Consider the following 25,845-nt stretch of genomic DNA (forward strand, 5'->3'; position numbering starts at 1 on the left):
AGGTCAAAATGCAGCACGTACAATAACTGACACTAGAGTACTTCTAACTATTCTCATTAAGATGACCGTCAATCTCAAAACTACTCAGGAGGAAAAGGCTGTGATGCAGCGGTTCCACAAGCAAGTGTCATACATTCTCAATAAGCCCACATTTTTAAAATGTTTTTAATTTATAGTTGGAAAATTACATCTTTACATGAGCCCATTCAGATGTTACAGGCAAAACAGGCATCTATGAGTAACCACAGGCACACTATGGGCAGACTCGTACTATACTAGATAAAGCCACATGTAAAAGCTGTGGCTTCTGTTAAATATTGTAATTTTAAACTTCACGAGCTCGAGGCAGTCTGCTTTACATAGTAACCAACCTGCATTTGGTCATTTTATGACACAGATGAGTCAAAAAAATAACAAAAAAAAAAAAGTAAGGTAAATTTGGGGTTTTTAAATATCTAACTTATGTACAGGTCATGGCTCATTTAGAACAGGGTTCCCATAATTCCTTTCTGTCCGAATCCACCAACCTGCTCTCTGAAGTGGTACAGCCGCTCTCCACACCACAGGGACTAACGGTCACAGAGGTACCAAACCCAACTCAGTTCTGTGCTCGGCAGTAACTGTGGGGGGAAGCGAGTGAGCAAGATGTTGAATTAGGACAAATGGATCAAACATGAAGTCTTTGACAAAGAAAATGGCCGAGGTTTCACACAGACATAGAAATCCATACTTCTCCACACTGCAGCCCGTGTGTATCAGTAGGTATTAACACAACCTGCCTTCCTCAGTTGCCCAGACATAAATTAATTTGGAATATAGTTCTGTTTTCGCACAACGTTATGCTACTGTTTCAGTAGATGATTAAATCTTTGCTGCAACACTTACTGGTGAGGAAGGACAAGAGTTAACTGGTAGCTAGTACAGACAAATAAAAAACAAACCTGGATACAAACATGAGCTCAAGGGAGGACTTCAAGAAATATTTATTTGATAAAATTCAAGACTTTCCAGGCTATTGGGAACCCTGTAAACACAACCAAACAAGGACTGGATGCAGGGTGGTTAAATTTTTCCAGGCTAGGATTTTATCTCAATGATCCCTTGTGCATAATGGCCATTTAACAAAAGAAGAGAAAGAAAAGGAGGAGTGGGTGGGCATCGGAGGAAAATGTGTTTCCATGTAGAGGAGGTATGTCATCTATTAATCGTCCGTAAGGTCCTGAACAAAAAGGACCTCGGAGCGGCTGAGTCCCGCCTCCTTCAGTGTGGGAGGGTTGGGCTGGTCTTCAGTCGGAAGGCAGGGCAAGACTCTGCGAGGGAAGTTTGTAATTATCTGAAACTTCTCCGGGGATTCTTTCAAAGAGAACAGGAAGTCATATATTACCTGTGAAACAAGAAAATATTCAAGTGAAATAGGCAAATAACCACAAGTGGAAGCGTTCTAAAGATAAAGAGAAGATGCATTGCGAGTAGCAGCAGTTGGAGGAGGCTCGAGAAACTTGGCTGTACTTTACAAAAAGTGGTTTGATTAAACAAATTAATTTGAAGTCTGACATGTGGACAGACACTGACAACCGCTGGAAAGGATTAATTAAACTGGTATGATGTACACAGAGTCTTGACAAGAGCGGTACTCACCGTCAGAGACTGCCCGAAGAGGAATCGTCTCTCTACTCGTGTATCATTGGGCAGCTTAAACACTATTTTGACACTTTCTGGATCATCTGCAGGCGGCTCTGGGGGAAGACATTCTGACTTCCTCTCCTTCTCCTCTTCAAGTGTCTGGAGTCAAACGACAAAAAGTGACAACGTTAATCTAAAGAAAATTGTCTGTATGTCGAGAAACGACTGATTAGTTTAGGTCTGCAGTATAAATAAATAATAAAAATACAACTCACTCGTCTTCTCCGTTCCTCGGCAAGAGCACTCTGTCGAACCTTCTCCTCCTCTTGCCTCTGCTGCTCCTCCTCCTCCCTTTTCTTTCGGTCCTTCTCCTGGTCGGCACGGAGGGAGGCCAGATAGGCCTCATCCTGCTGCTGCCTTAGCACTTGGGTCTGGTTCCTCTCCTCCCTGAAACAAACGGTTGTCTGAGCTTATAAACTATGAAACATTCTGGTGGACTAGTAGAGTGCCGTGTTAAACAGAAAGAGATTTAATGTCATTTCTGCTTCAGCCGAATACGTTTCAATTCAACTTGTGATCACTGAATCACAAAAAACGACAAAAGTGAGGATATGATTCATAACTGGGATATTCAATTGGATTAAAGGTCTGTGGGCACTGAACACTTTTGGGGAAAAAAAAAAAAAAGCAGCCAGATAACCATTTGTTTAGACTGGTCTAAAAAATGTCTCAAGGCCTATTTACCCTGTGAAGCACTTTGTAATGTCTCTGCTTTTAAAAAGGTACTATATAAATAAAGTCACTTACTAGTCTGCATAGAGAAGTATTGTTTTGGACTGTAACAGAGTGAAAATTGCTTGTTCTGCTACAAGCTGTTGCATATTGAGCTTAAATTCTTATGTGTAAACAGATGAGATATCTCATGTTAAGAAATCTAGTGTACATCTAATGACTTCTGTTACCGTTCAAGGCGCTCTGACATCAGATGTGTCTGGTTGGCATCCATGATGAAGGTGAGTTGATTGATGAAGTCCTCTGGCTGAATGAGGCCCTCGAGCCTGCCCACCACTGTCATCTTGCGGTCCTTCAGCATTATCATGGCCAGGAATGGGTAGGTGTTCTCCCGCAGTGCTTGGGACACTGAAACACACCCAAACATTATACAATCAAATATCACCGCTTCGATTGAGATTAGACGGTGAACTCATCCAAAGAGAGCCCTGTTTTGCAGTTAGCATACAAACAGTTAATGTTTTAGGCGACTCTATGTACCAGTGATACTTATAAGATATTTATAGTGATCAGACCAACCAATGCTACGTTAAAAGGTGGCTAACAACAACAAAAGGTAGGTTACATAACAATATATTAGCATACCTCTGTAGCCCTCAGGCTTGCTGGTTGAGCATGCCCAAAAGAGCATTCGCGTGTTGAGGAAAGTTATGACCTCTTCTGTACATAATGTGGAACTAGAAAGGGACAGATGAGAAGCACAAAACAAACCAATTAACAGGGAACACATTTTAGGAAACAGGTTTTTCATTAGACACACGCACACACACTAACAACAGCGACTAATATACAAATGTTAGACCAACAAAGTCTGATGGCTGACACTCAGATGATGCAAGTAAGTTCATAAATACTATACCGGCAAAACTCGTCAGTGTCTTGATGATCCTCCCCATGAAGGTACACTAATAAGTAGCGGAGCTCCCGTTTGGCATCGTTCAGTGCCTGCATGTTTCAGGGTGAGCAATAGCAATGCAATTTTACCTTGGCCACCAACAGAAATGGGCTCAGACCATAAAAATGTGTTTCTGATTGGGCACTGGCACTCCGTATTAAGAACTCACCTGACTGTATGTTCCCTGGTAAAATACAGGGTGTGACCGACCATACTTCTCCTCAAAACTATGGATGAAGGACACAACATCTCCAACAGGGTCTGTCACACGACCACGAGGATCTGGCCTGATGAACCGCAGGGCAAACCTTCAAGAAAAATGCATTGTTAAAATCAATTACCTTCCTGCAGCTACAACTTCTAGGACTGACCAGCTTAAATCAATGTGCTTGACTTACCTGAATATGTCCAGAAGTGTGTAATATGTAAATCTGAAAGGTAGCATTATCAAGTAGTAACTCCATCCTAGTAAACCCTGAAAAGAAGAACCAATGCAGTGTGTTACCATTTAAACAGTAGAAAATTGTATAAAAACAAAACTTTCAATATATCTGAATTAAAGGAATTCTGATTCTGATTCTTCTAAGTTTATTCTTATTCTTTTGGAGCTATGTGTAACAAAAAGCTATTTCCCTTTGGGGATTATTAAAGTAATTCTGATTCTGATATCAGGCACGTTTTGGGCCATAATGCATTTAAAAATAACATTAAGAACATTAAAATATATACAGATGAAGACCCGCTGGGATGTGTTGAGCATGTGTAATAGTTTTAAAGAATATTGTAAGAGAAATCTAGTAACTTATGTCATGTGGTACAAATATTTCACAGCAATGCAGAGATTTCCTTGAACACATTAAAGGAAGCAGCAGACCTACCCTTGGTTGTGGCCTTGAGACGATGTAACTATATACTCTATGGTCTGCTGTATTGACCTGCAGTGGTCTGGATGGTGGAGGGTTGAACACACTGGGCACTCCTTCCTGCTCATTGAGTCTGTCTTGTACTGCAGCCTGGAACACATCAGGTTTATGCCCATCAGACATGAGTCAGGACCATTGATAAACCAACAGGATGACAGCAAAGCAGCACAGTTCACAGAATCTGTGCAGGAATTAAAATATGAACAGAATCGTGAAAATCCTGCTGTAAATCCTTTACCTCAATGTTCCAGTTATGCTGCTCTAATGTTCGGCGACATTGGTCCATGGACTCCAAACCAGTTAGGTCCTGTTACACATAAAGGGAAAGTCAGACTGGAGACTCAAAATGCTCAGGAAATCAGAAAAGCACCTTTGTATACAATCGTGGCTTCCTTCAGTAACGTCAGCTTAATGAATACTGGTTCGGTGTGTCAAGTAACTCCTTAAAAAGTTAGTATGAATCATTCAAAATTAAACTGTCTCGGTAGCTCTCCGAAAAATCGTTTACATCCAGTAGGATGACGTTAAAATGTTAGCTAGCTAGCTAGCTAGCTGTCCAAAACATCAACTGGTCCTCACGGCTAATTCATTGACTGCATACGAAAAACCAGGCCAAAGTCAGACTAAAAGAGGAGTAACACCGCATCACCCTTATTGTCATAACAGCAACACTTTCATTTAACCTGAGAAAATAACCCAGTGGTGTAGCTGAGACAGTTCAGTGACAGCTCGGCTAACGTTAACTCAGCAAGTGTTCAGAAGGGAGCGTCAGTGGAAACAAAACGTTAGCAAAGTTAACCGAAAGTCAGAAGTTACAGCAAAAACGCAGCATGGGTGGCGTTGATTAGCAAAGTTGGGTTGCGTATGTGTCTTTGAGTGAAATATAAGACACGTTGAGCTACCTAAGTCCACCTATGGCCCTTAAAGTGTGCTAAAATTTAAGCTAGCTTAGCTAACGTTAGCTCGCTCTGCTAACGTTAGCTCCGCTCAAGTTGACGGCTAACGTTATCGAAGTTGACTGAGCAAAAAGCGTTTTAACACGCACGGTTCCGCCTCTTTGCTTAGCTTCAGTGTCAACGATAACGTGTTGCTATATGAGGTCTCACACGGACCCGTGTTAAGTGTTGAATTTGGGCTGTCTACCTGAAATTGAAGGAGTTTTTCAGTCTGCGCCTGAGATAATTCTGGCTCCTCTGGCGCCGCCATCTTACCTCGCCAATCATCTAGCAAGGCGTAACAACGTCAGCTGTCTTTTCCTGATGCTGCCCGAACTGCTGCGGCCTCCGCGGGCTGCTGCCGCCTAGCTCCCCGGAGGAGCCCGCGCCTCACCGGCCTGCGGTACCAGAGTCAACACTGACGGTCGACCTGTATTTCTGTTTTTTTATTTTTTTTTTAAATCAAGTAATCTTTTCTATTTTAAGTAAAATAAATTAATAATAATAAATCCTCTGTTCAACTGAGGCTTTGCTGCTTTTGCTTGTCTGATGTGAACTGAAAGTCTGACAGAACAATGTGGTCACAGTTAGAACATTTTAGAGGAGATAATAATCAGCAGATTAACTGATAATAAAGATTATCATTAGTTTGCAGCAGCCTCTCTAAGTTACCAAACTTTATTTGTAACAATTGTGACTTTCTTTGGTAAATATCTGTTTTCTCCAATAGAAACAGTAACTTAACAGCCGATTATATTATAGAAATTCTGGTGTTACAATAGTATAGAGTTAAAGTGACCACCATCATGAATACAAACACATAAATAAGCAAAATAAAAATGTACAAAATGTTATTTCTAAAATCACTGTGAGGGTAATGCCTCCCGTTCTGAACTACTTTAAACGTTTTTTTGAAATGAGGTCAACATTTCTTATTCCACCACTTTTCTCTCTGTCACTCTCTCACATTCACACACAAACAAACCTCAAACATTTTGTACTACTTGAGTGAAAATGCATTTATTTGGCCGTTTGTGGTTGTGATTTCTACAGACTTTATCGAGTTGAAAAAGAAAACCCAGACACACAAGGATCATTTGATTTTCATGTTTTGTAAAATATAAAGCAAACAATGTATTGAAAAGGTATGATCAGGAGAATCAGTTTCACAGTATAGCACACTGTAGAGTTTCTATGTCCTAATATCCAACGTTGAGCCGTCCTACATCACTTTTTGCCCTCTACCATAATAATGTGGTACCCAAACTTTGTCTTGACAGGAGGGTCCGTGTAGACAGGCTTATCCATGGAACTGACAGGGAGGGCAAATGCTGCGTCCTGGAAAGGTCCAACCATCGAGCCTCGTGTCATCCACCCCAGATCTCCCTGCCATGAACACAACAATCATGAGGGAAACACATAGTATCTGCCTAATAAGGCTACCAGGCCAGGACAAAAGCGACTAAGCATGAGCAACAAAAGGAAAAACTGTTCATAGGGTTCATCGTAGTGAATTAGTCCACTAATAAGGGTGTGACGTAAAAGCTTTGTCACATTGTAATGATTCCAGCAACTCAAACGTTTATGTGGTGTCCCTGAGTAAGAATCAAATCTCCACTGAAATTTCCCAGTAAGGGGGGGGCGGGGCAGTGTGGCTCCTCTGGTGAGGATAAGCAGGAGAAGATGAACAGAAACTGTGAATAAGAGCACATGTGCTCAGCCAATTTCTGTGAGTAATGAGGCAGTAAAAAAATATTATTCACCAGTCTGGAAATTTACTGTGTGACAATCATTTTATCCAAGCCACCTACCACACAGGATGATAAACACTGATCACATGACTGTAAAACATTTCCCATTTCTACATTTCATTACTAATAATAATAATAATAATGATAATAATGCATTTTATTTGTAGTGCACTTAAATTAGCAAATCTCAAAGTGCTACATAAAACACCAATAGGCAAATCAACAATTGAAAAATCAGTCAGCATCATAAAAACAGCAAAAGACACAGGCCCGGTCTCCCAGTTTTGTCATGGGGATGTGAAGATGAGATGAGTTATTGGAACAGAGGGAGCGTGTTGTGGTGCGTGGGGTGAGCAGTTCCTTGAGGTGGGGGAGGCGTTACTGTGGATGCACTGGTGGGCAAGGAGGCAGATCTTGTATTGTATTCTGGCAGGGACATGGAGCCAATGGAGGGAACGCAGGACTGGTGTGATGTGGTTGTGTTTTTTGGTTTTTGTAAGTAGTCTGGCAGCACTATTCTGGATGGACCGGAGCTTCTGGAGGTTTTTGTTTGAAATGCCAAAGAGGAGTGAACTGCAGTAGCCCAGCCTGGATGAGATAAAGGCATGGCCAAGTTTTTCGGCGTCGGGCAGGGTGAGTAATGGACGAAGGCTTGCAATGTTTTTGAGATGAAGAAATGAAGTTTTGCACAGGTGTTTAATGTGGGAGTCAAAGGAGAGGTGGGGTTCAAACCGGACACCAAGGTTGGTGACATGGGATAATTTGAATCAAACAATAACACTGCAAACACAATCAGCAAAAAAGCAGACCGAAAGTGAGCAAACAAGTACAAGTGCATGTTCTTACTCCTTGTCTGGCTTTATCTTCACTATATTGTGACGCTACTTCGCTGAAACGGACTCCAGCCTTCAGTTTCTCCATGGCCTCCATGCATTTCCCATGTTTTTCACAGAGGATATGTCGAACCTGGGTGAGAAAAAACACACACAGATCAAATTAGAACAGGAACAAACAGTGGCTGGGATGCAACCTGTAACTACTTAAACTCACTGTAGACTCAGCAAACACAGAAAAATAATCCCAACAGTACATCATGTATACAGGTTACGATGTAGATCTTCTCTGTGACCAGTAAAACAGGAAGTTTGAATATTTCTTGACAAATAAACTGTTCCTCTGAATCTAACTAGGTGCCATAATTGCCAGCTGAGATGTCATGGTTAGAGACCACCAAAGGGAAAAAGGTTGGGAAAAGATACCTAGTGGAAAAGATGGGGAATCTCTAAGGTTGTTCTTTGTCTATTGCAGAACACAGCATCACATCCTACTTCAATTCTCATCAATGAAATCTGCTCCCATCTCAGCCACACCGCCTCCTTCCCTCCCAAAGCAGCTTTAGAGGGGGAGGAGAGGACGAGGACAGTCACCGTTCACTGTTCTGTCACATTTGACTTGCAGCGGTGCAGCTTTGATGTAAAAACATAATCAGGTTTACCTTCACAGCAGTGCCTCCCTTTGGTGCCTTTTCTTTCTTGTCGGTATCCGCGCTTCCTGAGGCTGCTCCTACACAGTAACGAGGTTCAGTAACAACACGATAAACCAACGAAAAACCGACACCGAAACAAGCAGCATGACCATGTTAAATCCACATCATCACATGGGAGTGAGTGTTGCAGGTTTATGCTACTAGTCAATGTAGCTAACAGCTCATTACACATGTTTAACAGCGATAACTAACGGACCACTGACCTTTACCACCCTTGCCACCTTTTCCCTTCGGCGGCATTTTAGATGAACATACAATAAAATTCAAACAATGATGAAAATGGGAAAAAACTGGAGTAGCATGGGCTAGCGCTGTGTTGTTATTAGCATGTAGCTCAAAGTGTTTCTTCTTCTTCTGTTAATTGTCGGTAGATCTCAGCCAGCTGACGTCCACGGCGCCACCTGGTGTCATGTCCCGATACTGCGCCTCAGAGAGGAGGCTGCGGCATGCGTGCCTCTAATTTAAATACTAAGACAGACAGACAGACAGACAGATAGACAGACAGACAGACAGACAGACAGACAGATGACTTTATGCACCTGCAGGATATCATCATGCTATAATAGTAGTAGTGAATCAAACTTTCCACATACAATAGATCACACAGTTCATTTAATAGGCGGTAAAATGAAATATTAAAACACGCCTGTATCAGCACGTGCACAGGTGACTCAGTTGACTTTACCTGACGCATTCCACGGCGTCAGAGCGAGGCGGTTACCAAGGCAACGGCGCTGAACACAAACGGCCCGTGACGTGTGTGGCAGCTAGCTCCACAGCTAACTGCTTTGCTTTTTTTTTTTTTGAGCCACTTTTCCGTCTGTTCCGTCTGTAAATATGGAGAAGTACGAGAGGGTTTTGTGTTTGGGAAGGGGAGCGGCAGCGGACGTGTTCCTCATGAGGCACGCACCGAGCAAGAGCCTGCAGGCGGTGAAGAGGATCAAGGTGGAGGACACACGGGCAGCCAGGACACAGCGGGCCGTCCTGCAGGAGGCAGAGATCATCAGGAGGCTCCATCACCCTCACATTGTGAAGTGCAGCGACGCCTTTGTGGACGACGGATTCATTTACATTGTGATGAAGTACTGTGATGGTGGGACATTAGATGACAAAGTCAAAGAGAGGAAACCAAAGGAGTTTTTCACTGAGGCTGCTGTGATGGGCTGGTTTGTGCAGGTCGCTGTGGCTGTAACTTACATACACACGGTTAAGATACTGCACAGGGACATCAAAACCTCAAACGTACTGCTAACAAAGCAAGGCGTGGTGAAGTTGGGGGACTTTGGGATATCCAGAGTGATGAGCAACACAGCCGATATGGCCTCCACATGTGTGGGGACGCCCAGCTACCTCAGCCCGGAGCTCTGCCAGGACGTCCCGTACAGCTCCAAGTCTGATATCTGGGCTCTTGGCTGCCTGCTGTATGAGATCTGCGCTCTCAGGCCTCCGTTTGCAGCCACAAACCTCCTGAGTCTGTTCCACAAGATCATCAAAGGAGAGTATGATCCTGTGGAGAACATCTACTCTGACGACATGGCCTCTCTGATCCACACGATGCTCTGCCTCGACCCAGAGAGCAGGCCAAGCGCTGCCTGCATACTCAGCAGTGCCTATGTGCAACATCACCTGATCAAACACACAGAGACCGACTGTGTTCCTGGATCTAGAGGTGAGAGCTGCAGCATTAATATAGAAGGAAAAAACACACTGAGGCCAGAGGTTCCCACTCAGGCCCACTCAGGGGACGAACACAGTATGGAGACCAGTAGCAGTGACGTGGAGGAGGGAGATCACCTTGGTTCATGCGCTGCAGGACAAACCTACTGTGACTGCCACTATCCTGAGGACTTTGACGAAGACGACAGTTTGTCCTCACACAGTGAACACTCGGGGTCCTCAGTGAGGAGAGACTCTGCTGGGCCCATTGGTAATAACACACATCATCACTGATGGAAGAAGCACTCACACCTTTTGTGTATGTGAAAAAAACCCAACTTCAATAAAAGTACAGGAGCGCCCCCTCAAAGGGTCATTAAATAAATCTTAAAGGTGTTGAGATGATTAATGTGCGAGGAGAGAAACAAAGCTCTGATAAATGGATTTCTATGTATTTTTAGTTTAGTTTTTTTCTCAAACTTTAATGTTGACTAATTTGACCTCTCAGGTGTCACACAGTTGTTTAAATTAGACCATCTGGGAGGTTCAGAGGGGAAATCCCTCTTTGGAGGAAGTTAACAACCCACACTATTGCAAGAGATGCTGCTTTGATGCAGCAGTGAAATGAAACTAAACTAATTTACTCAAGTTCTGTGCTAAAGGGCAAACTTGAGATACTTTTATTCTTTTTTATTTGAGTCTTATCTTTTCATGCGAATTCATACTTTCACTCCATCACATGTCAGAGGGATACAATGTATTTCTAATGCGCTACAAAACATATTGAGAGGTTATAAAATACAGTGTTTTACAATAAATTAGAATACTATACATAACAATATATACATGTGACACTAAAATGATTAGGTGATGAACGGATTATGAATTATGAAAATTACTGTTTTGATAAATAATGATTTAAGTCACTTTTTGTGCAAAAATGCCAAACTTTTCATGGTCATCAGCAGATTAGTCCAGAGTGAAAATCCAATACAAAGTAGTTCCACCTCAACCAAGTTCAACAGTAGCTTTGACATTAATGTAAAGGAAAAAGGATAATCTAATGATATGATTTATAATAATATATCACATCTATTGTAAGTAACACTTTCAGCACAGGACTTAAACTTGTAATGTTTAATGAGTGTTTTTACAGTTTGTTATTAGTGGGATACTTTTACCTAAATAAAGGCTCTGAAAACTTCCTCCACCACCGTTTTTTCAGTCAGCGAGTCAGGAGCCAAAAAGGTTGGGAACCACCAGTTGAATTTTCAACAATATATTGTATTTCCTAAGTGTTTCTAGAGAAAATCTTAATCTGAAAAATGTGCTGAAAACAGTACAAAAGTGGTGGGATGAAACATGCTGGGAAAATGTTTCTTTTTTTTGACATTTTATTCACTGTACGATTAATCGGTTAACTGGGAAAATAAGATTCATCATTTGTTGCAGCTCGTATCTCTTCTTCATATCGTGGTCAGTGGAGCAGTTTATACAACTTTTTTCTCATGTGTCTTCAGTAGCTTCTTTTGTTAACTTGTGGTTTGCCTTTTGATGTATATGAGCTCCTTAATAAGTTGTTTTATGATGTCTACGCGTACAGGAATGATCAAAACAAACACAGACTCTTGTCTCTCCTATAGTGTTTCCAGAGGCTCCTGATGTCTCTGAACAGGTCGAGTATCCGGATGACTTTGAGGAGGACGAATGTGAGGATGAAGCAGCCTTAGTTCACACGGCTGCGCCTCAGCAGCTCCGTGATGACACTCTGGAGGAGGAATTTCAGCTCTGTGATGCTGGAGGATTGGCCATTACCCTGAAAGCGTTGAAGGAAAAAGCCTAAAAACACCCATGAAAACCTCACAATGCAATGGACCGAAATGTGGAATAGAGAGACCTTATTGACTGGAACAGTGAAATAAGTGTTTTATGGCTATTAAAAAGTTGTTTGACAAAAGTTAAAAAACATCCGAGCTAAAACTGGAAGCCGACCATTTGGGAACCTGCTGTCTTGCACCATGAGGCATCATGGGATGTCGTTCTACTGCTAGATGATGTCCAAAACACTTGGTGGGGCTAGAGAGAATGAATGAAGGTCTGCTCAGAGTGTGCTGTTTGATTAGAAGTGGTCGCAATGACGAATGCAGCATAAGTGAATGGATTATTTTATAATAAATGTTATATTCAGCACAACCTTGAACAATATCCAGAATCACTGTGATGTTTTATTAAGTACACTGTTGCCCATAAAGTTGGAATAAAATGTTTTTTACCTCTTCTCATGAAATGATTGTGACAATGTGATTTATTCTTGATAAATAAAGTGTATATCTTCTCAACAAACATATCACAGAGAAACTTAAACCACAATGAACCTTTGCAAACTGTGTATTCAGGCTTTAACAAAACTGGGGGTATTGAACAATTATTCCAACTTCATGGGAAACAGTGTATGATAGTTAAAAAACAAAACAGCAGGAGCCAAAATGACACATAACTCACTCCAACAACGAGGAACAAGACAAAAATCTGTTACTGTGTTGAAACATTTGTAATTCTCAGGGCACGGTACCAGGGCAAAGTGTCAGTCTGTCATATGCATCGAGATGGGAAGCTGCTCTCTCTCTTTATAACTCAGCTCGGTCCTCCTCGACATCTTGCATGACAAAGGGTCTCGTGATGACATCCAAGTGGGCAGCATTATCTTAGTTTAGACAATCAGGCCAAAGTTGCATCAGACAGGATCCAGCATCATCGAACACAATGTCCCTTAAACCTGCTCTAACGCCTCCTAACTTTCTCTGTCTTTTTGTCTGTCATGCTTTTCCACAGCATTTGAAATGATATAACTTTTTCATCAGGGTTTATCTTTGATAAAATCTTTATCTAATGTCAAAATTAGATAAAAGCACAATTATGCATGCAACTATGCCTCCAGGAGAAGTGTGTGGTATCTGCAGCTTGCCACAAAGATGTTACGATAATACATAATGATACAGCTAACATTAAGATGAAAAGCCAGATGTAAGAAACGCATTTAAGAACTGAAATACAAACTGGACAAACAAACTCGTGCCCCCTTGTACAGAAGCAGTGACAGTTGTTATGCTTCTCCATTCAGATATAATTCTTTTTTTGCTGAATTCGTCACCTTTGTGTGTTTACTGGAGCTGCTTGTGTTTCAAAGAAACGGCACCGGCATGACTACTACTAGCATCAGGAGCACAAAAGTGTGTCTTCTGCAGTTTTTTCTGAGAAGCTTTTTTTCTGAGCTGTACAATCTAGTAAAGCTCCTGTCATGGTTGATTTTCTCCTTCATGTTCACACTTGAATAGCTTTAAATAGATAACCAATATTACGTCCGTACCAAACTCTGTACCTCAACAAGTACAACCTAGTTTATTCTTCAGATTGCAGAAAGTGGTTTTGATTCTCAGAGCCATATTTTAAACCTCACTTCCACACTCCGCTCCTCCAGAGTGGATGAAACACTGATACACACTGATGATGACAGAACTCTCAGATATGAGAAACTATCAGAGACAATAGAGACATAAAAACATGTGTCATTACCTGCCTGTCTACCTGCACACCTGTCTACCTGACGGTCTAATCTGTGAACTCTTTGCACATGAGTGGCTCTACTGTAAAGCTGGGCAGACTTATTGCTAAGGCTGATGAGCTGGTCGCACACTCAGATTATTGCTTTGTCCTTGTCACCAAATAAGATATCAAACAGGGTCATGTTTTGGCATTAACACATTTAAACTTCCCACAATTTCAAGTTCATTTCTTTAAAATCCAGTCATGATGGCTATAAGTTTTGAATGTGTTAAGATCAAGGATAAGAACAACGGAAATGTAAGATTCATGCTTTTATCAAGACACGATCTCTTGTGTGTTGACCAAAGTTTTTCCGCACTCGTAGTCAGCAGTCTCAGGTTCACCCACTTACGTAACATTCAGCCTACTGGTAATACGACATACAGGTCCCAGTCTGAGAGATCAAACACACACAAGCACCGACAAGCACTTTTCCATGAGTGAATATGAGGCACACATTACTGCAAAGGCTGCTGTCTGTTCCTCTGTGAATCTCTACCACACACAGAAGCAGACTAGGTGAAATGTTTCCCACATGAGTAGAAAGTCCAACCGCGTGCATTATCATGTGATCACTGTGATGGTGAAATCACTGATTATTGTTAGCAAGCACTACGACCACTGGTGTTTGTCCACAGCCGTCACTGGAGGGGCCTCGAACCTTTTTCTGTAAACTTCCCTCTGCGCAAAGATTCCCCTAATGTGCAGAGAAGAACGCTAATGTTCCCCTCAGTCCTCCTCAAATTGACACCCACACACTCATCTGACTCTTCATCCACTGATCGTGTGGAGACAAAAGTGCCACATTAACTTCCATGATGACAGCTGCAACTTGTCAAAACCGCTTTCTCATGTTAGATAAAATATGAGTCACAGAGTTGCCTGTTACGGGTAAAAGGAGAAATAGATTTAGATAGATAGAGAGAGGATCATAGACTTTTGAGATCTTAACTCAAACTGCTGTTTCTATTTCATCTATATCTGGTGTCAGCCCATTGTCAATTTATTGACTGGTAAAGGCTTGTTTAACACTAGAAAAGGCCAAACTTTGGTCAAGTTTGGAAGTTTGAAAGGCTTTTTGTTAACAGCACTGCACTTTCTGTGCATAGTCACGCCTTTTGAGTTTTAGTCATCCTCGTCGTATTCGGTCTACTTCCAGGGAGGGAATAAACACCACTTGCTAACAAGTAGCCGTTCTTCTAAGGAAATCATGGAATTTTTTCTTGAGAATTGGTGTTATCTCATATGCTATTTTGTGATAACTAAACTGTGACATGGTGGCAACGAGCACTAACAGAGACAAGATTAAAGAAAAAAGTTTTTCATGAATATGGGAGGGTTCATTAAGGACAGGCAGTGGTGTAAATCTTCTAAAAACGAGTCTGCAGCCAGGCAAACATATTTACAATGACAATGCTAACGTGCTGATCTTTAGAAAATATACTGTTTACCACTTTCACTGTGTTAGTTAAGTACAGCTGAGGTCAATGGGAATGTCTTTGGTTTTTCCGTGTATTTAGCTGTACACCAAAGTATCGGCCAAATAAGAAAATCACCTGTTGATGGCACCCGATGAAAAGTTAAAAGATGTCTGGCGGACAATGTCTTCAGCAAATTTCATGGCAACCATCCAATAGCCGCTGGCTGATGCTGCTAGCATGGCTAAATGCAGGACTCAAACTTTGCAAATCAGTGAATAAGTAGTTTATATATAAACAAGGAAAGGTTCCTCTTCTCTAGAAAAGTGTACTGTATATTATTGCATAGTACTGTTTATATACACTGTTGCCCATAATAGTTGGAATAAAATGTTTTTTACCTCTTCTCATGAAATAATTGTGACAATGTGATTTATTCTTGATAAATAAAGTGTATATCTTCTCAACTTTATTGATCAAACTCTTCCAAACATATCACAGTGAAACTCACAACCACAATTAACTTTTGCAAACTGTGTATTCAGGCTTTAACTAAATTGGGGGTATTGAACAATTATTCCAACTTTATGGGCAACAGTGTATTATAAGTGGTTTGCAGAAGGTTGGCTAGTTATTCTATCTTAGATATTGTAAATGCCAAGCTGCCAGAGGCAGTAATGCAGTTTGCCTAAATGTGACTTTAGAAAGGTTTCCATTATGTATTTTGAAGCTAATGTTGACTTTCCTGCTAGCTGTACCTGAATGCAGCTCATGTGGTATCTGGGTTTATGTTTTTTCCGCCACGGAAGGCATCCGTATGCTTCAATCACTGTGTGTTTGTTGGAACAGTGTCTAAAACACCGTCCCACAGAAACAGACAATCCAACGTGCACAGACAGACAGGACAGGATCTCTCTCTGGCTTTTTCTTTCATTCTTTACACAATTAGTTACCTGATCTTTATACGTGCGTACAAACGAGTGCAAAACCATGAATCCCTCTGAGGGTGGACACAACCTCAGAACGGTACGATGTGGTATGATGATGAAATCACTGTGTTTTTTGACATTTCAATGTATTAGCCCACCTCTCATGAATCTAGTCAATAGTGCTATTTTATGTTGCCAGCTTAAGATAAGATAAGATAATAATTATCTAACATAAGATGTAAGATAATTGCTAGTCAGACAATAAATGCAGTTAGCTAATGTAAAGTCAGTCCACCTACATTTAGCTCAAATGAATTGCAGTTATAAGCATTATCTAGCTAGCAGATCTGGACATGAGTGCTCGGCTGTGCGGGTGAGGTGCAAATATCTCACCTTCCCTGCATGTGAAAAGGGACTTTCTGTAAAAGCAGCTAGTGGAAGAATGCAGTAGCTACTTTGTACTGTGGCCAACATGGACTAACACGCCACACCGGCCTTGAACATTTTCATCAAGAGAAACGTGTCGCAGTGTTAGAAATGATGCAAATTCAAAAACCATGAACCAAAAAAAACCAAAAAACTATCATACTGTATGTTGACTATAAGTCAACATAGCAATAAATGCACACTCTGTATTAATATGTCCCAAAAATCTCTGCAAATATAGTCACTGCTGCTGTTTGTTCCACTGGGAAGCATTCAAACAGATGGACAGTGCGGATTTGTTTGAAACCGTTAAGAGCTACGTGAACCATGTGAGGTGAGCTGGTGAGATCAAAGTGTGCTGCAAGTGTCTTTCTCAGCGGGTCTGTGTTGACCTGAATGCACTGACACAAACACCTTGTTGTGAGCAGCGAGGACACAGTTGGCAGTGCAAAAGGATGCAGATATGGCCTGCATCCTTTCTTTGGAGTCAGTAATCAATGGCACTAATTACATGTTCTGGTCTGTGAGCAAAAAAACAGGGCAGCATGGTGGTGCGGTGGTTAGCACTGTTGCCTCACAGCTAGTAGGTTCCAGGTTCGAATCCCGGTTTGAACCTGGGGTCTTTCTGTGTGGAGTTGCACAGTTCTCCCCATGGGTTCTCTCCGGGTAGTCCGGCTTCCTCCCATAGGAATGAGTGTGAGAGTGAGTGTCCATATGTCAGCTGGGCAACCCTGATGGTATAGACAATGGATGGATAACAAAAAAACAAAAAACATGGAAATCGTTCTAAAACTCACATGAACTCGTCTGGAAACACCAGACATGTTTACAGGAAGTGTCAATACATACATACAGCACCTTATACAAAATCAGTTCATTTTAATAAATACATTCACTTTGATAATACTAATCAGACATTGTACATGTTTCAGTTTCGTAGGAGTTTCCTGGTGAAACTGTGACAACATTAATTATATGGTAGATGTTATCACTGGGTGCTGTCTGTGTGGGGGATCTCCCCACACGCCTCCCCCCACCCACCTACTCTTAAGCAAACCTGTTACAAAAATAAACAAGAAAGTGCCACTAGCATACTAACCATGAGTCATCTGTGTTACTAATCCACCGGACAATGAAACTATGAAATCACCGAGACTTGATAATTACACTGTGGCACATAACAAAATTCTTAACTATATTTTCTGACCACAGGAGGTGTGATGACATTTTGGGGTCGCCCACCTCAGTTTCATTTGCTCTTCCAGAAAGTACTTCCTTATATATATATATAACACGCAATTGGCCTATTTTGCTCTTGATCATGCTTCCTGTTGTCAAAGATGCATCAGTTCACCCGAGTTCATTTCATTCAACACTTGTAGTACTGGGCAGGAATCATTGGCAATCTGTTTACTGGTTACTGAATAGGTGTTATCCATGAGATGTGGTACGGTTATAGTCAGAAGTAGTGACCAACCTTCAGCACTGACTAGTGAATGAGAGAGGAAGTTAAAACACGACAGTAAACCAAGTCCAGTTGACAAAAAAGGAGTGCAACCTATCACTGAATATCTATAGATAAACCGCTGTGAAGTGGTGCTGGGTTGTATCTATACAACCCAGCATACACACACACACACACACACACACACACACACACACAAACACATATATGTATTTGTATAGCACAATACTGCTTTATATATATGTATATATGTGTGTGTGTTTATATATATCACATATATATAATACACACACACACACACACATATACATACATATATACATATATATATCACATATATATCACATATGTGTGTGTGTGTGTGTGTGTGTGTGTGTGTGTGTGTGTATATGTATACACACACACAAACACATATATGTATTTGTATAGCAACATACTGCTTTATATATATCACATATATATCACATGTGTGTGTGTGTGTGTGTTTATATATATCACATATATATATACACACACATACATATATACATATATATATCACATGTGTGTGTGTGTGTGTGTGTGTGTGTGTGTGTGTGTGTGTGTGTGTGTGTGTGTATATGTATACATGTATATGTATAGCAGAATACTGGAGGCCTCTTCTATTTATAGAGTTGTGTTATCTAATCAAGACTGTGCTCTAACAGAATGAAGTGAAACAAGAATGAATTAACATTCACACAAATCAGAGGCGACAAAATTACTTTTTTCTTCTAGATTAGATTTCGTTGCATATTTTTGTGCAATTGTTGCATTTCCTTAGGTAGGTATATAACGATGACATCACAGACTTCCTTTCCCTCACTGACTTCTGTATATAAGATGAATGGGCAGATACTGATCACATCAAGACTCGCACTTATCACGACGAAGAGAAGCTGACAAGGAAGAGAGAGAGGCAATTGCAGTATGATGAAATGCGTGTTTGCCTTTCTTGTCCTGTGGCATATTTGCTCCAGTGTGAAGCCCAACATGGACTTGAACACAGAGATCATGAACAAACTGATGGCAATGGAAAAAAACTACAGAAACAAAGAAGTCAACATCTCATCTGTAAGTATCATATATTGATATTATCACACTTGTTATTCATTTAACACTTTTACAGTGGCTTCACTCTCAATGATTGTTAATGTCATAAAGTTCCACTAAAGAAATCCAATGATGACATTCATTAAAGAAACTTTCTCTCCCCATAGCCGGACACGCTGCATGTGCCATCAACAAAAATGCAAAAAAATGCAGTAAGTCTAAAGCAAGCATTGCCGTCCTGCTTATTTTGAGCTCAGCACATGATGGAACATGCATTTTATTGGCAACAGCCTAACTCGGCCGTGTTGTTTTTCCATTGTAGCCCTCCTGTGTACGTGTCTTTATCGGGAAGCTGAGGCACCTTCTGAACAACGTGATGGTACAGACGGACAGCCAGAATACTCTCCAGGGACTTCAGGAAAACCTGGCGGTTCTGGAAAACTTGCACACCCCGGGACAAGAGCAAAAGGTTAGCCAACAAAATCTGATGGATGATGAGTTCTTACTGCTGTGTTGGTGGTGCGTGTCATGAGACATAATCCCAAACCCTCTCTGCTCCTCTTTCTAGAACGGCCACAAATGCGTTGTGATACGTTGGACGATGGGCAGTCCTTTTAAGCCATATGCTACTTTCATCAGGTATCTAAGCAACTCAAAGAAAAGATGAAGACTCCAGCCTGTTTTCTGTTTCATACAGGGCAGCTTCAACTGGCTGGAAAGTTACTTTCAGTTACAGTTTTAATTATTTTTTTTCATTAAATAAAGTGACAGATAGGACCAGTGAATACAATAAATATACACTTTTATGCAGTTTCAAATTCAAAACTTTTAACAGAATGGCATTGTTTGTATTTACCAGTATTATTTATGTCTATTTATTTCACAGTTTATTTATTTATTTATATATATATATGCAGACTTCAGACAGATTTCACATGATGTAGTAATATGATGCAAAGTGATATTCACAATGTGAAAAACATCATAAATATTGTGCTGCTGTCGTCAAATAAATCAAGTACTTTCATAAATTCCTCTGTCCTTCATTGAACTGCTGCCACGTTTAAAGAGCCAAGGTCACACTGTTTTATGGGTCAGCTAAGGACAAATCTGTGTGCAACACACACACAAAATAGTAAAAACTTTAAAAAGTGTTGAGTTGCTATAGGCTGTAGTGCCATGGAGGGCAACGAGGAACAGTGAAATTATGTTAAGACAAAGCCAAAGTGAATGTCTGTTTTATCTGTTCAACCCCTCTGGAGACCAGTAAGATTTATTTACATTCCAGCTCTCCAAACACACACATGGACTTGGTAATCTGCACAGATATGCATGGCTGATAAATATGAAGGACTGTGTACTCACGCATGCACTCACACACACGAAGAGCGAAGGACAGCGACGACAGAGGGCGGAGGTTTTCTACCGTTTTGGATCCTAAAACAGCCCATCTTGCTCTCAGCTGTCTTACTCACAGCGCTTGTGTGTTTTGCGGGTGGCTGGGTACCTGTCAATCCACATCAGGCTAAAAACAGTCAGGAGTTTCTGTCACGATTTGACCGACTGCACAGGAGATCTTAGAGAGTTTAAAGCGGTACCAGTCTTTGTGCAAGCATGCCATGATAGTTAAGAGGCGTCTGCAGTTACGGTTTGTCTTATCTGTCCTCACAGGTCTCCTTACTCACACCTTTGTGGCTGAGGAGATTAAATTACTCAGTGAATCTTAACGCTGTTCATCAGATTAGTAAGATTCAGAGGAACTGATGTTCCTGAGGTACTTTCGAAAACCCATAGTCACAGTGCATGCAGCAGCCTCTGTGTGAGAGCCTTTGAACTGCATGGGACACAAGTTAGAGGAGCAGCAGCTGCACCCTTGAACACAGAACAGTAGCAGAGCAGAAGGCAGGTGGACAGAGGCGCTCTGAAGTAGGCCCACAATGCACCTCTGCCTGCCCGTCCACCCTGGTCTCACCCCTGGCCTTTGAATTCTCGACCCTGGCCGGGTGCTGCGTCTTTGATGTCCTCGAAGCAAAGCAGCACTCACAGTGTGAATCGCAGAAGCAGGGCACACAATCATTATAAACAGAGGGAGGAGAGGACACTGATGTTTCTGTAATTCACAGGTTTTTGGGCCAATTTGTCTTTGGTGGGAAGCCGTAGGCAGAGCACTGATACTGAACAGCTGCCATGTTAAACATCTGATTAAATGACAGAGCCAGGGGGAAACAACTGGCCTGGCTCTGACAAAACGTAACAAAATACATCCAGCAGCACTGAATCTCACTAATCAAGTGAGTATGAGGACCAAAGGGTTTTTGTTTTGTTTTGAGGAGGTTAAGTTCGGTGACTGCTTCCGGTCAAGAGATCCAGCATATAAACCCTCATAAAAGCACAAATTATTGTTGCTACTCTTTATTTTTCAAACAAATATAGTATAATGTGAGCCAGACTTGCTGTTTCACCCTATTTCCAGCTTCGTGCTCTGCTAAGCTAAGCTAACTGGTTACAAGGTGCAGCCTCAAATATGAAAAGTGGTTTCTCTTCTGGCAAAACAAGCATATTTACCAAATTGTTGAGCCTGACCTGTAAAGCATTCCTGTATATAATAACTGACCTAATGCATCCCCATCTGTCCCCGTCTTCCCTGTTAATGTTGGGACGCTTGAGTTTCCTGCTAAAAACAAAACCTGGTATGTTGGTGCTCAATACACTTCTTAGGAAAACTGGTATTGATATCAGCATTCCTGAATACAGGTATTCATTAAATGCTTTGTCTATAAAAAGTTAGAAATTATGAAAGAGATTCTTTGAAAATTCAGTTATTCAGTTTATTGTTCAAAATGAAAAGCTAAACCCATAAAATATTTACCGTTTAAGCCAGAAAGAACCCGTATTAATTGATTCATTATTATGAAATTAGTTATTGATTGATTTTCTATGGTTTGACTCAACAAACGGGGGATCAATACTTAAAAGGCTAAATTTACATCTAAAATAATAAAAGCATTAAAAAGACATTTAGGTATTATTACTATGCCATGATTTCATACTGAAATAGTCCCTTTTATCAGGCTTTTTTTACAAGTAGTTTATTGTTGTATAATTTGGATTCTACATATATGTTTGGGGTCACACACAGCTTGCTCTGTCTAATTTAAGCTCCCCTTGAGTCTCGTGGCTCTAACCCATCTATTAAACGTCTTGTGCTGTGGATGTTTGGAAAAGGAAAAGAGTGGAATCTGATTGTGCTCCTCCTGTCAGAAGAGCTCACATCACTGGAAGGTGACAGCTGGCCTGTCACGATTGTCTCTGGGTCCCACTATGCTCTGCGTGCAAGACACCAGCTTGAAGTGAATAAAACAACTGTGGGTACGCTGACAGATATTGCCAGGATTTCTTTATTTTATTATTTATTTATTTATTTTTTTACAAGCGAGGCACGATTCATCGGTCAGGGCAGCCAGAGATGATGAAGGTGACATTGGTCTGCGCATGAAAACTCTGGCACGGCTGGATGAAGAATGTGGGTTTCTGATCTGATCTAATCTGTCTGAGCATAAACCTGTCTTTCATAAAATCTCTGTGTCATTCATTAAAATGCTGCTCTGAAGTAAAATCCCTCTCATGTGGTTTATGTCCCTCCAGCTCGGTTTCCCTCCACAGACGCAGTTGTAATCTCTCTCCGTTAGGTGGCCTCAGCGACCCGCTGGCCCTGCCTGTTTGGCCCTTGTCCCGATTCAGTTTTATAACCCGCATCTTAATTTAATTAAACCAGGCCTGCACCATCATGCACATTTAACTGGGTCAAATTAAGAGCAAACGCCGCCGATAACAGGTGACGCCTGTAATCTCTGCTGGGCTGTGTTAAACCTCTGAACTCTGCTCAAGAGGAGACCCACAACACACCAGGTGTTGCTGCATCGTGCTGCACATCAGGCGCCACAGCGGAGGGTTTGCTCCTGCCACAGGGTCACATGCTTTCATTCCCACTTCACTTTCTCTTGAATGGGACAACGTCAGAGCGCCGGAGCGCACGGTTTCCAGGATCTGGCCGCAGATGCGCGCCGAGGCTGCAGGAGGACGCAGCGAGAGCGCAGATGGCTGAGTGACATTTGAAGACTGTTGTGTGTGTTATTTATTCGTGAGCGGGCGCATCGGAGGATATAATCGGACTGTTTGGCTCGTTTTTGGACGCCGGATGCCCTTTTTGGATGGACTTTACGCCGCGAAGTTGATATGGAAACCGACGTGGGACATTTGTTTTGAAATCTAACATGAAGCTACAGCTGGTTGGTGACGAAGAGGTGAGTAGGATGATTGAGATTAAAATAGTGTAAAAGTGCATTTTGGGTAAAGACAGGAGAAGGTGTGACTCTGGATTAGTCATGCCCCAACAATTACAATGCGCTCATGGGAAAATCCTGCTCTGACAGTTGTGGGTTGGTGTATGCTATTTGACAAGCAATAACACCACGAATGACAGACACAAGCATTTAATCAGAGTTTACATAAGACAGAAACCCAAACACAGATGAAGTATTTTAACCAATTGTGCATTTTTATGATAGGAACCACTCTCTACATAAACCCAATATCGTATAATTAATTTCTTTAATCCACAGGGCAGCTGATGACTCCCTAAAATTACAGCTGTTTGAGACCTACAACCTGGGCAGACAGAAGAGCTCAGGGCCTCGGTCATTACACCGAGGAATCAAGTTACCATGACCTCTTCAGTACTGCAGCTCAAATGATGTCTAATCCAATTTACAACGTCAGGATGCAAATGTTCGTCCTGGAGACAGCGTGCCTTAAACATCTCATCCTTCATCATGTATCAGAAGGTACAATGATGGAGATTTTTGGTAAGGCGGGAGCACAGGAGCCTCCAAGATTCTAATCCTGTGGATATAATGTCACAAAAATCTTCAGTATGACTTAGATGAACGCCCTCAACCCACCAATGTTCAGGGATGGATCTCATGAACTTTACCACTGTCATCGACAACGGGTTTTTGGGTGAGGCTCCGTCAAGCCGAGTCCTGACTGGGTGCTTCCTCTCGCTGCTCATCCTCTCAACCTTGCTGGGAAACACGCTTGTTTGTGCCGCCGTCACCAAGTTTCGACACCTGCGCTCCAAAGTGACCAACTTCTTTGTGATCTCGCTGGCCGTGTCGGACCTCTTGGTTGCCATCCTGGTGATGCCGTGGAAGGCGGTGACGGAGATCGCCGGTTTCTGGCCGTTCGGCTCCTTCTGTGACACCTGGGTGGCTTTTGACATCATGTGCTCCACGGCGTCCATTTTGAACCTCTGTGTCATAAGCTTGGACCGCTACTGGGCCATCTCCAGCCCCTTCCGTTATGAGAGGAAGATGACGCCCAGAGTGGCCTACGTGATGATCAGTGTGGCCTGGACGCTGTCTGTGCTAATTTCCTTCATCCCGGTGCAGCTCAACTGGCACAAGGCCCAAACTAAATCTTACACCCCTCTCACAGGGCCCTCTGGCTCTTCAGGTTCAAACGCGTCATCTTACCGCAGCCCAGAAAACTGTGACTCGAGCCTGAACAGGACCTACGCCATCTCCACCTCACTCATAAGCTTTTATATCCCTGTGGCCATCATGGTGGCAACCTACACCCAGATCTATCGCATCGCCCACAGACAAATCAGGAGGATCTCTGCGCTGGAGCGAGCAGCCGAAAGCGCAAAGAACCGACACGACAGCATGGGTGGAGCCTCCAGCATCGCAGAGTCCGAGAGCTCTTTCAAAATGACTTTCAAGAGGGAGACCAAGGTGCTGAAGACGCTGTCGGTGATCATGGGGGTGTTTGTGTGCTGCTGGCTCCCATTCTTCATCCTCAACTGCATGGTGCCCTTCTGCGAGCAGTCGAGCGGGGGGGAGGCTTTCCCCTGTATCAGCCCCACCACGTTTGACGTGTTCGTGTGGTTCGGCTGGGCTAATTCCTCCCTCAACCCCATCATCTATGCTTTCAATGCAGATTTCCGCAAGGCCTTCTCCATCCTGCTGGGCTGCCACAGACTGTATCCAGGAGGCCACAACATAGAGACGGTCAGTCTAAACAAGAAATGACTCATGACTCTCTCACAGCACTGACTCATCCTTAATGCTAAGAGTCCAAGCGTTCCTGCACAGGCCGGTCTGATCGACTTCAAACGAGGACGCTGCTCCCTGTGCTGACTCTTAGTGTGACTGAAGGATACGGTGACCCTGTATGCAACTGTGCTTGCATCAGGCGAATGGCCCGTCTGTGTGCAGACTGTCGGAGTGAGCTTGCCGTGCTCACCGTGGTTGCTACGCTGTCTCCAAAAGGAAGAAGCTCCAAAAAGAGGAGAGGGGATTTGAGGGATTGAGATTAAGACTCTCCGCTGTTGTGCCAGGGAGCTGGGAGCGCATCGGTGCTGACACGCCCCTGGGATAGATAATCCCATGACTGGGCAGCACACACCCTAATGCTGTCAGACGCTGCTCTCTTCAATACCATCACACACACGTACACAAACACAAACACTGTCAAAACACGCTCCTCCGTATACAGCGCAGCACCCAGCATGCACACTACAACAATTTACATGACAGCACACAGAAATACAGTTTCTCCTTTCGCTAACATCCTGCATTCTGCAAGGATTCCAGCAGAAAAGTGTCAAACTGAGTCATGTTTCTACATAGACAAACATGTAGGTAAAATACATCCACATGTGACTTAATATCAATATTAAAGTCGTGAGAAGCTGACGCTTATGAAATCTGAATTTGCCTTGGAGATGAAAATATACAGACATGAAAAAT

General features: G+C 42.2%; 4 protein-coding genes across 4 annotated transcripts; 2 read left to right on the forward strand and 2 right to left on the reverse strand.

Annotated features, from left to right (window-relative positions):
* Positions 1 to 959: 959 nt before the first annotated feature.
* On the reverse strand, positions 960 to 5,452 carry faf2 (Fas associated factor family member 2). The gene is made up of 11 exons (XM_070837336.1): positions 5,377 to 5,452; positions 4,472 to 4,540; positions 4,189 to 4,323; positions 3,709 to 3,785; positions 3,480 to 3,618; positions 3,275 to 3,360; positions 3,001 to 3,092; positions 2,586 to 2,763; positions 1,899 to 2,070; positions 1,639 to 1,782; positions 960 to 1,384 (listed from the first exon to the last, which is right to left on the reverse strand). The coding sequence occupies exons 1-11, from the start codon at positions 5,437 to 5,439 to the stop codon at positions 1,202 to 1,204; spliced, it is 1,338 nt and encodes a 445-aa protein (XP_070693437.1). The 5' UTR covers positions 5,440 to 5,452; the 3' UTR covers positions 960 to 1,201.
* A 709-nt stretch (positions 5,453 to 6,161) lies between these two features.
* Positions 6,162 to 8,805, reverse strand: pin4 (protein (peptidylprolyl cis/trans isomerase) NIMA-interacting, 4 (parvulin)). The gene is made up of 4 exons (XM_070836378.1): positions 8,669 to 8,805; positions 8,415 to 8,482; positions 7,766 to 7,885; positions 6,162 to 6,554 (listed from the first exon to the last, which is right to left on the reverse strand). Exons 1-4 carry the CDS (start codon positions 8,703 to 8,705, stop codon positions 6,396 to 6,398), a joined length of 384 nt encoding a protein of 127 aa, XP_070692479.1. The 5' UTR covers positions 8,706 to 8,805; the 3' UTR covers positions 6,162 to 6,395.
* Positions 8,806 to 9,302: 497 nt separating this feature from the next.
* On the forward strand, positions 9,303 to 10,234 carry nek12 (NIMA-related kinase 12). Its single transcript, XM_070837322.1, has 2 exons — positions 9,303 to 10,134; positions 10,197 to 10,234. Exons 1-2 carry the CDS (start codon positions 9,303 to 9,305, stop codon positions 10,232 to 10,234), a joined length of 870 nt encoding a protein of 289 aa, XP_070693423.1.
* Positions 10,235 to 24,006: 13,772 nt separating this feature from the next.
* drd1a (dopamine receptor D1a) lies at positions 24,007 to 25,125 on the forward strand. Its single transcript, XM_070836955.1, has one exon. The coding sequence runs from the start codon at positions 24,007 to 24,009 to the stop codon at positions 25,123 to 25,125; it is 1,119 nt and encodes a 372-aa protein (XP_070693056.1).
* The last annotated feature ends 720 nt before the right edge of the window (positions 25,126 to 25,845 follow it).

The sequence above is a fragment of the Pempheris klunzingeri genome, chromosome 9, assembly GCF_042242105.1.
Source record: "Pempheris klunzingeri isolate RE-2024b chromosome 9, fPemKlu1.hap1, whole genome shotgun sequence".
Classification (NCBI taxonomy): Eukaryota; Metazoa; Chordata; class Actinopteri; order Acropomatiformes; family Pempheridae; genus Pempheris; species Pempheris klunzingeri.

Excerpts from the sequence above, each read along its gene's own strand:
- faf2 (XM_070837336.1), bottom strand. The coding sequence starts at position 5,439 with ATGGCGGCGCCAGAGGAGCCAGAATTATCTCAGGCGCAGACTGAAAAA. Across the intron at positions 3,619-3,708 it reads ACACTTCTGGACATATTCAG|GTTTGCCCTGCGGTTCATCA; the intron begins GTAAGTCAAGCA and ends TTTTTCTTGAAG. Across the intron at positions 1,783-1,898 it reads CCGAGGAACGGAGAAGACGA|ACACTTGAAGAGGAGAAGGA; the intron begins GTGAGTTGTATT and ends GTTTGACTCCAG.
- pin4 (XM_070836378.1), bottom strand. The coding sequence starts at position 8,705 with ATGCCGCCGAAGGGAAAAGGTGGCAAGGGTGGTAAAG. Across the intron at positions 7,886-8,414 it reads AGGGAGGCACTGCTGTGAAG|GTTCGACATATCCTCTGTGA; the intron begins GTAAACCTGATT and ends TTTCTCACCCAG. Across the intron at positions 6,555-7,765 it reads AAGATAAAGCCAGACAAGGA|GGAGATCTGGGGTGGATGAC; the intron begins GTAAGAACATGC and ends TGTTCATGGCAG.
- nek12 (XM_070837322.1), top strand. The coding sequence starts at position 9,303 with ATGGAGAAGTACGAGAGGGTTTTGTGTTTGGGAAGGGGAGCGGCAGCG. Across the intron at positions 10,135-10,196 it reads CTGTGTTCCTGGATCTAGAG|GCCCACTCAGGGGACGAACA; the intron begins GTGAGAGCTGCA and ends GTTCCCACTCAG.
- drd1a (XM_070836955.1), top strand. The coding sequence starts at position 24,007 with ATGGATCTCATGAACTTTACCACTGTCATCGACAACGGGTTTTTGGGT.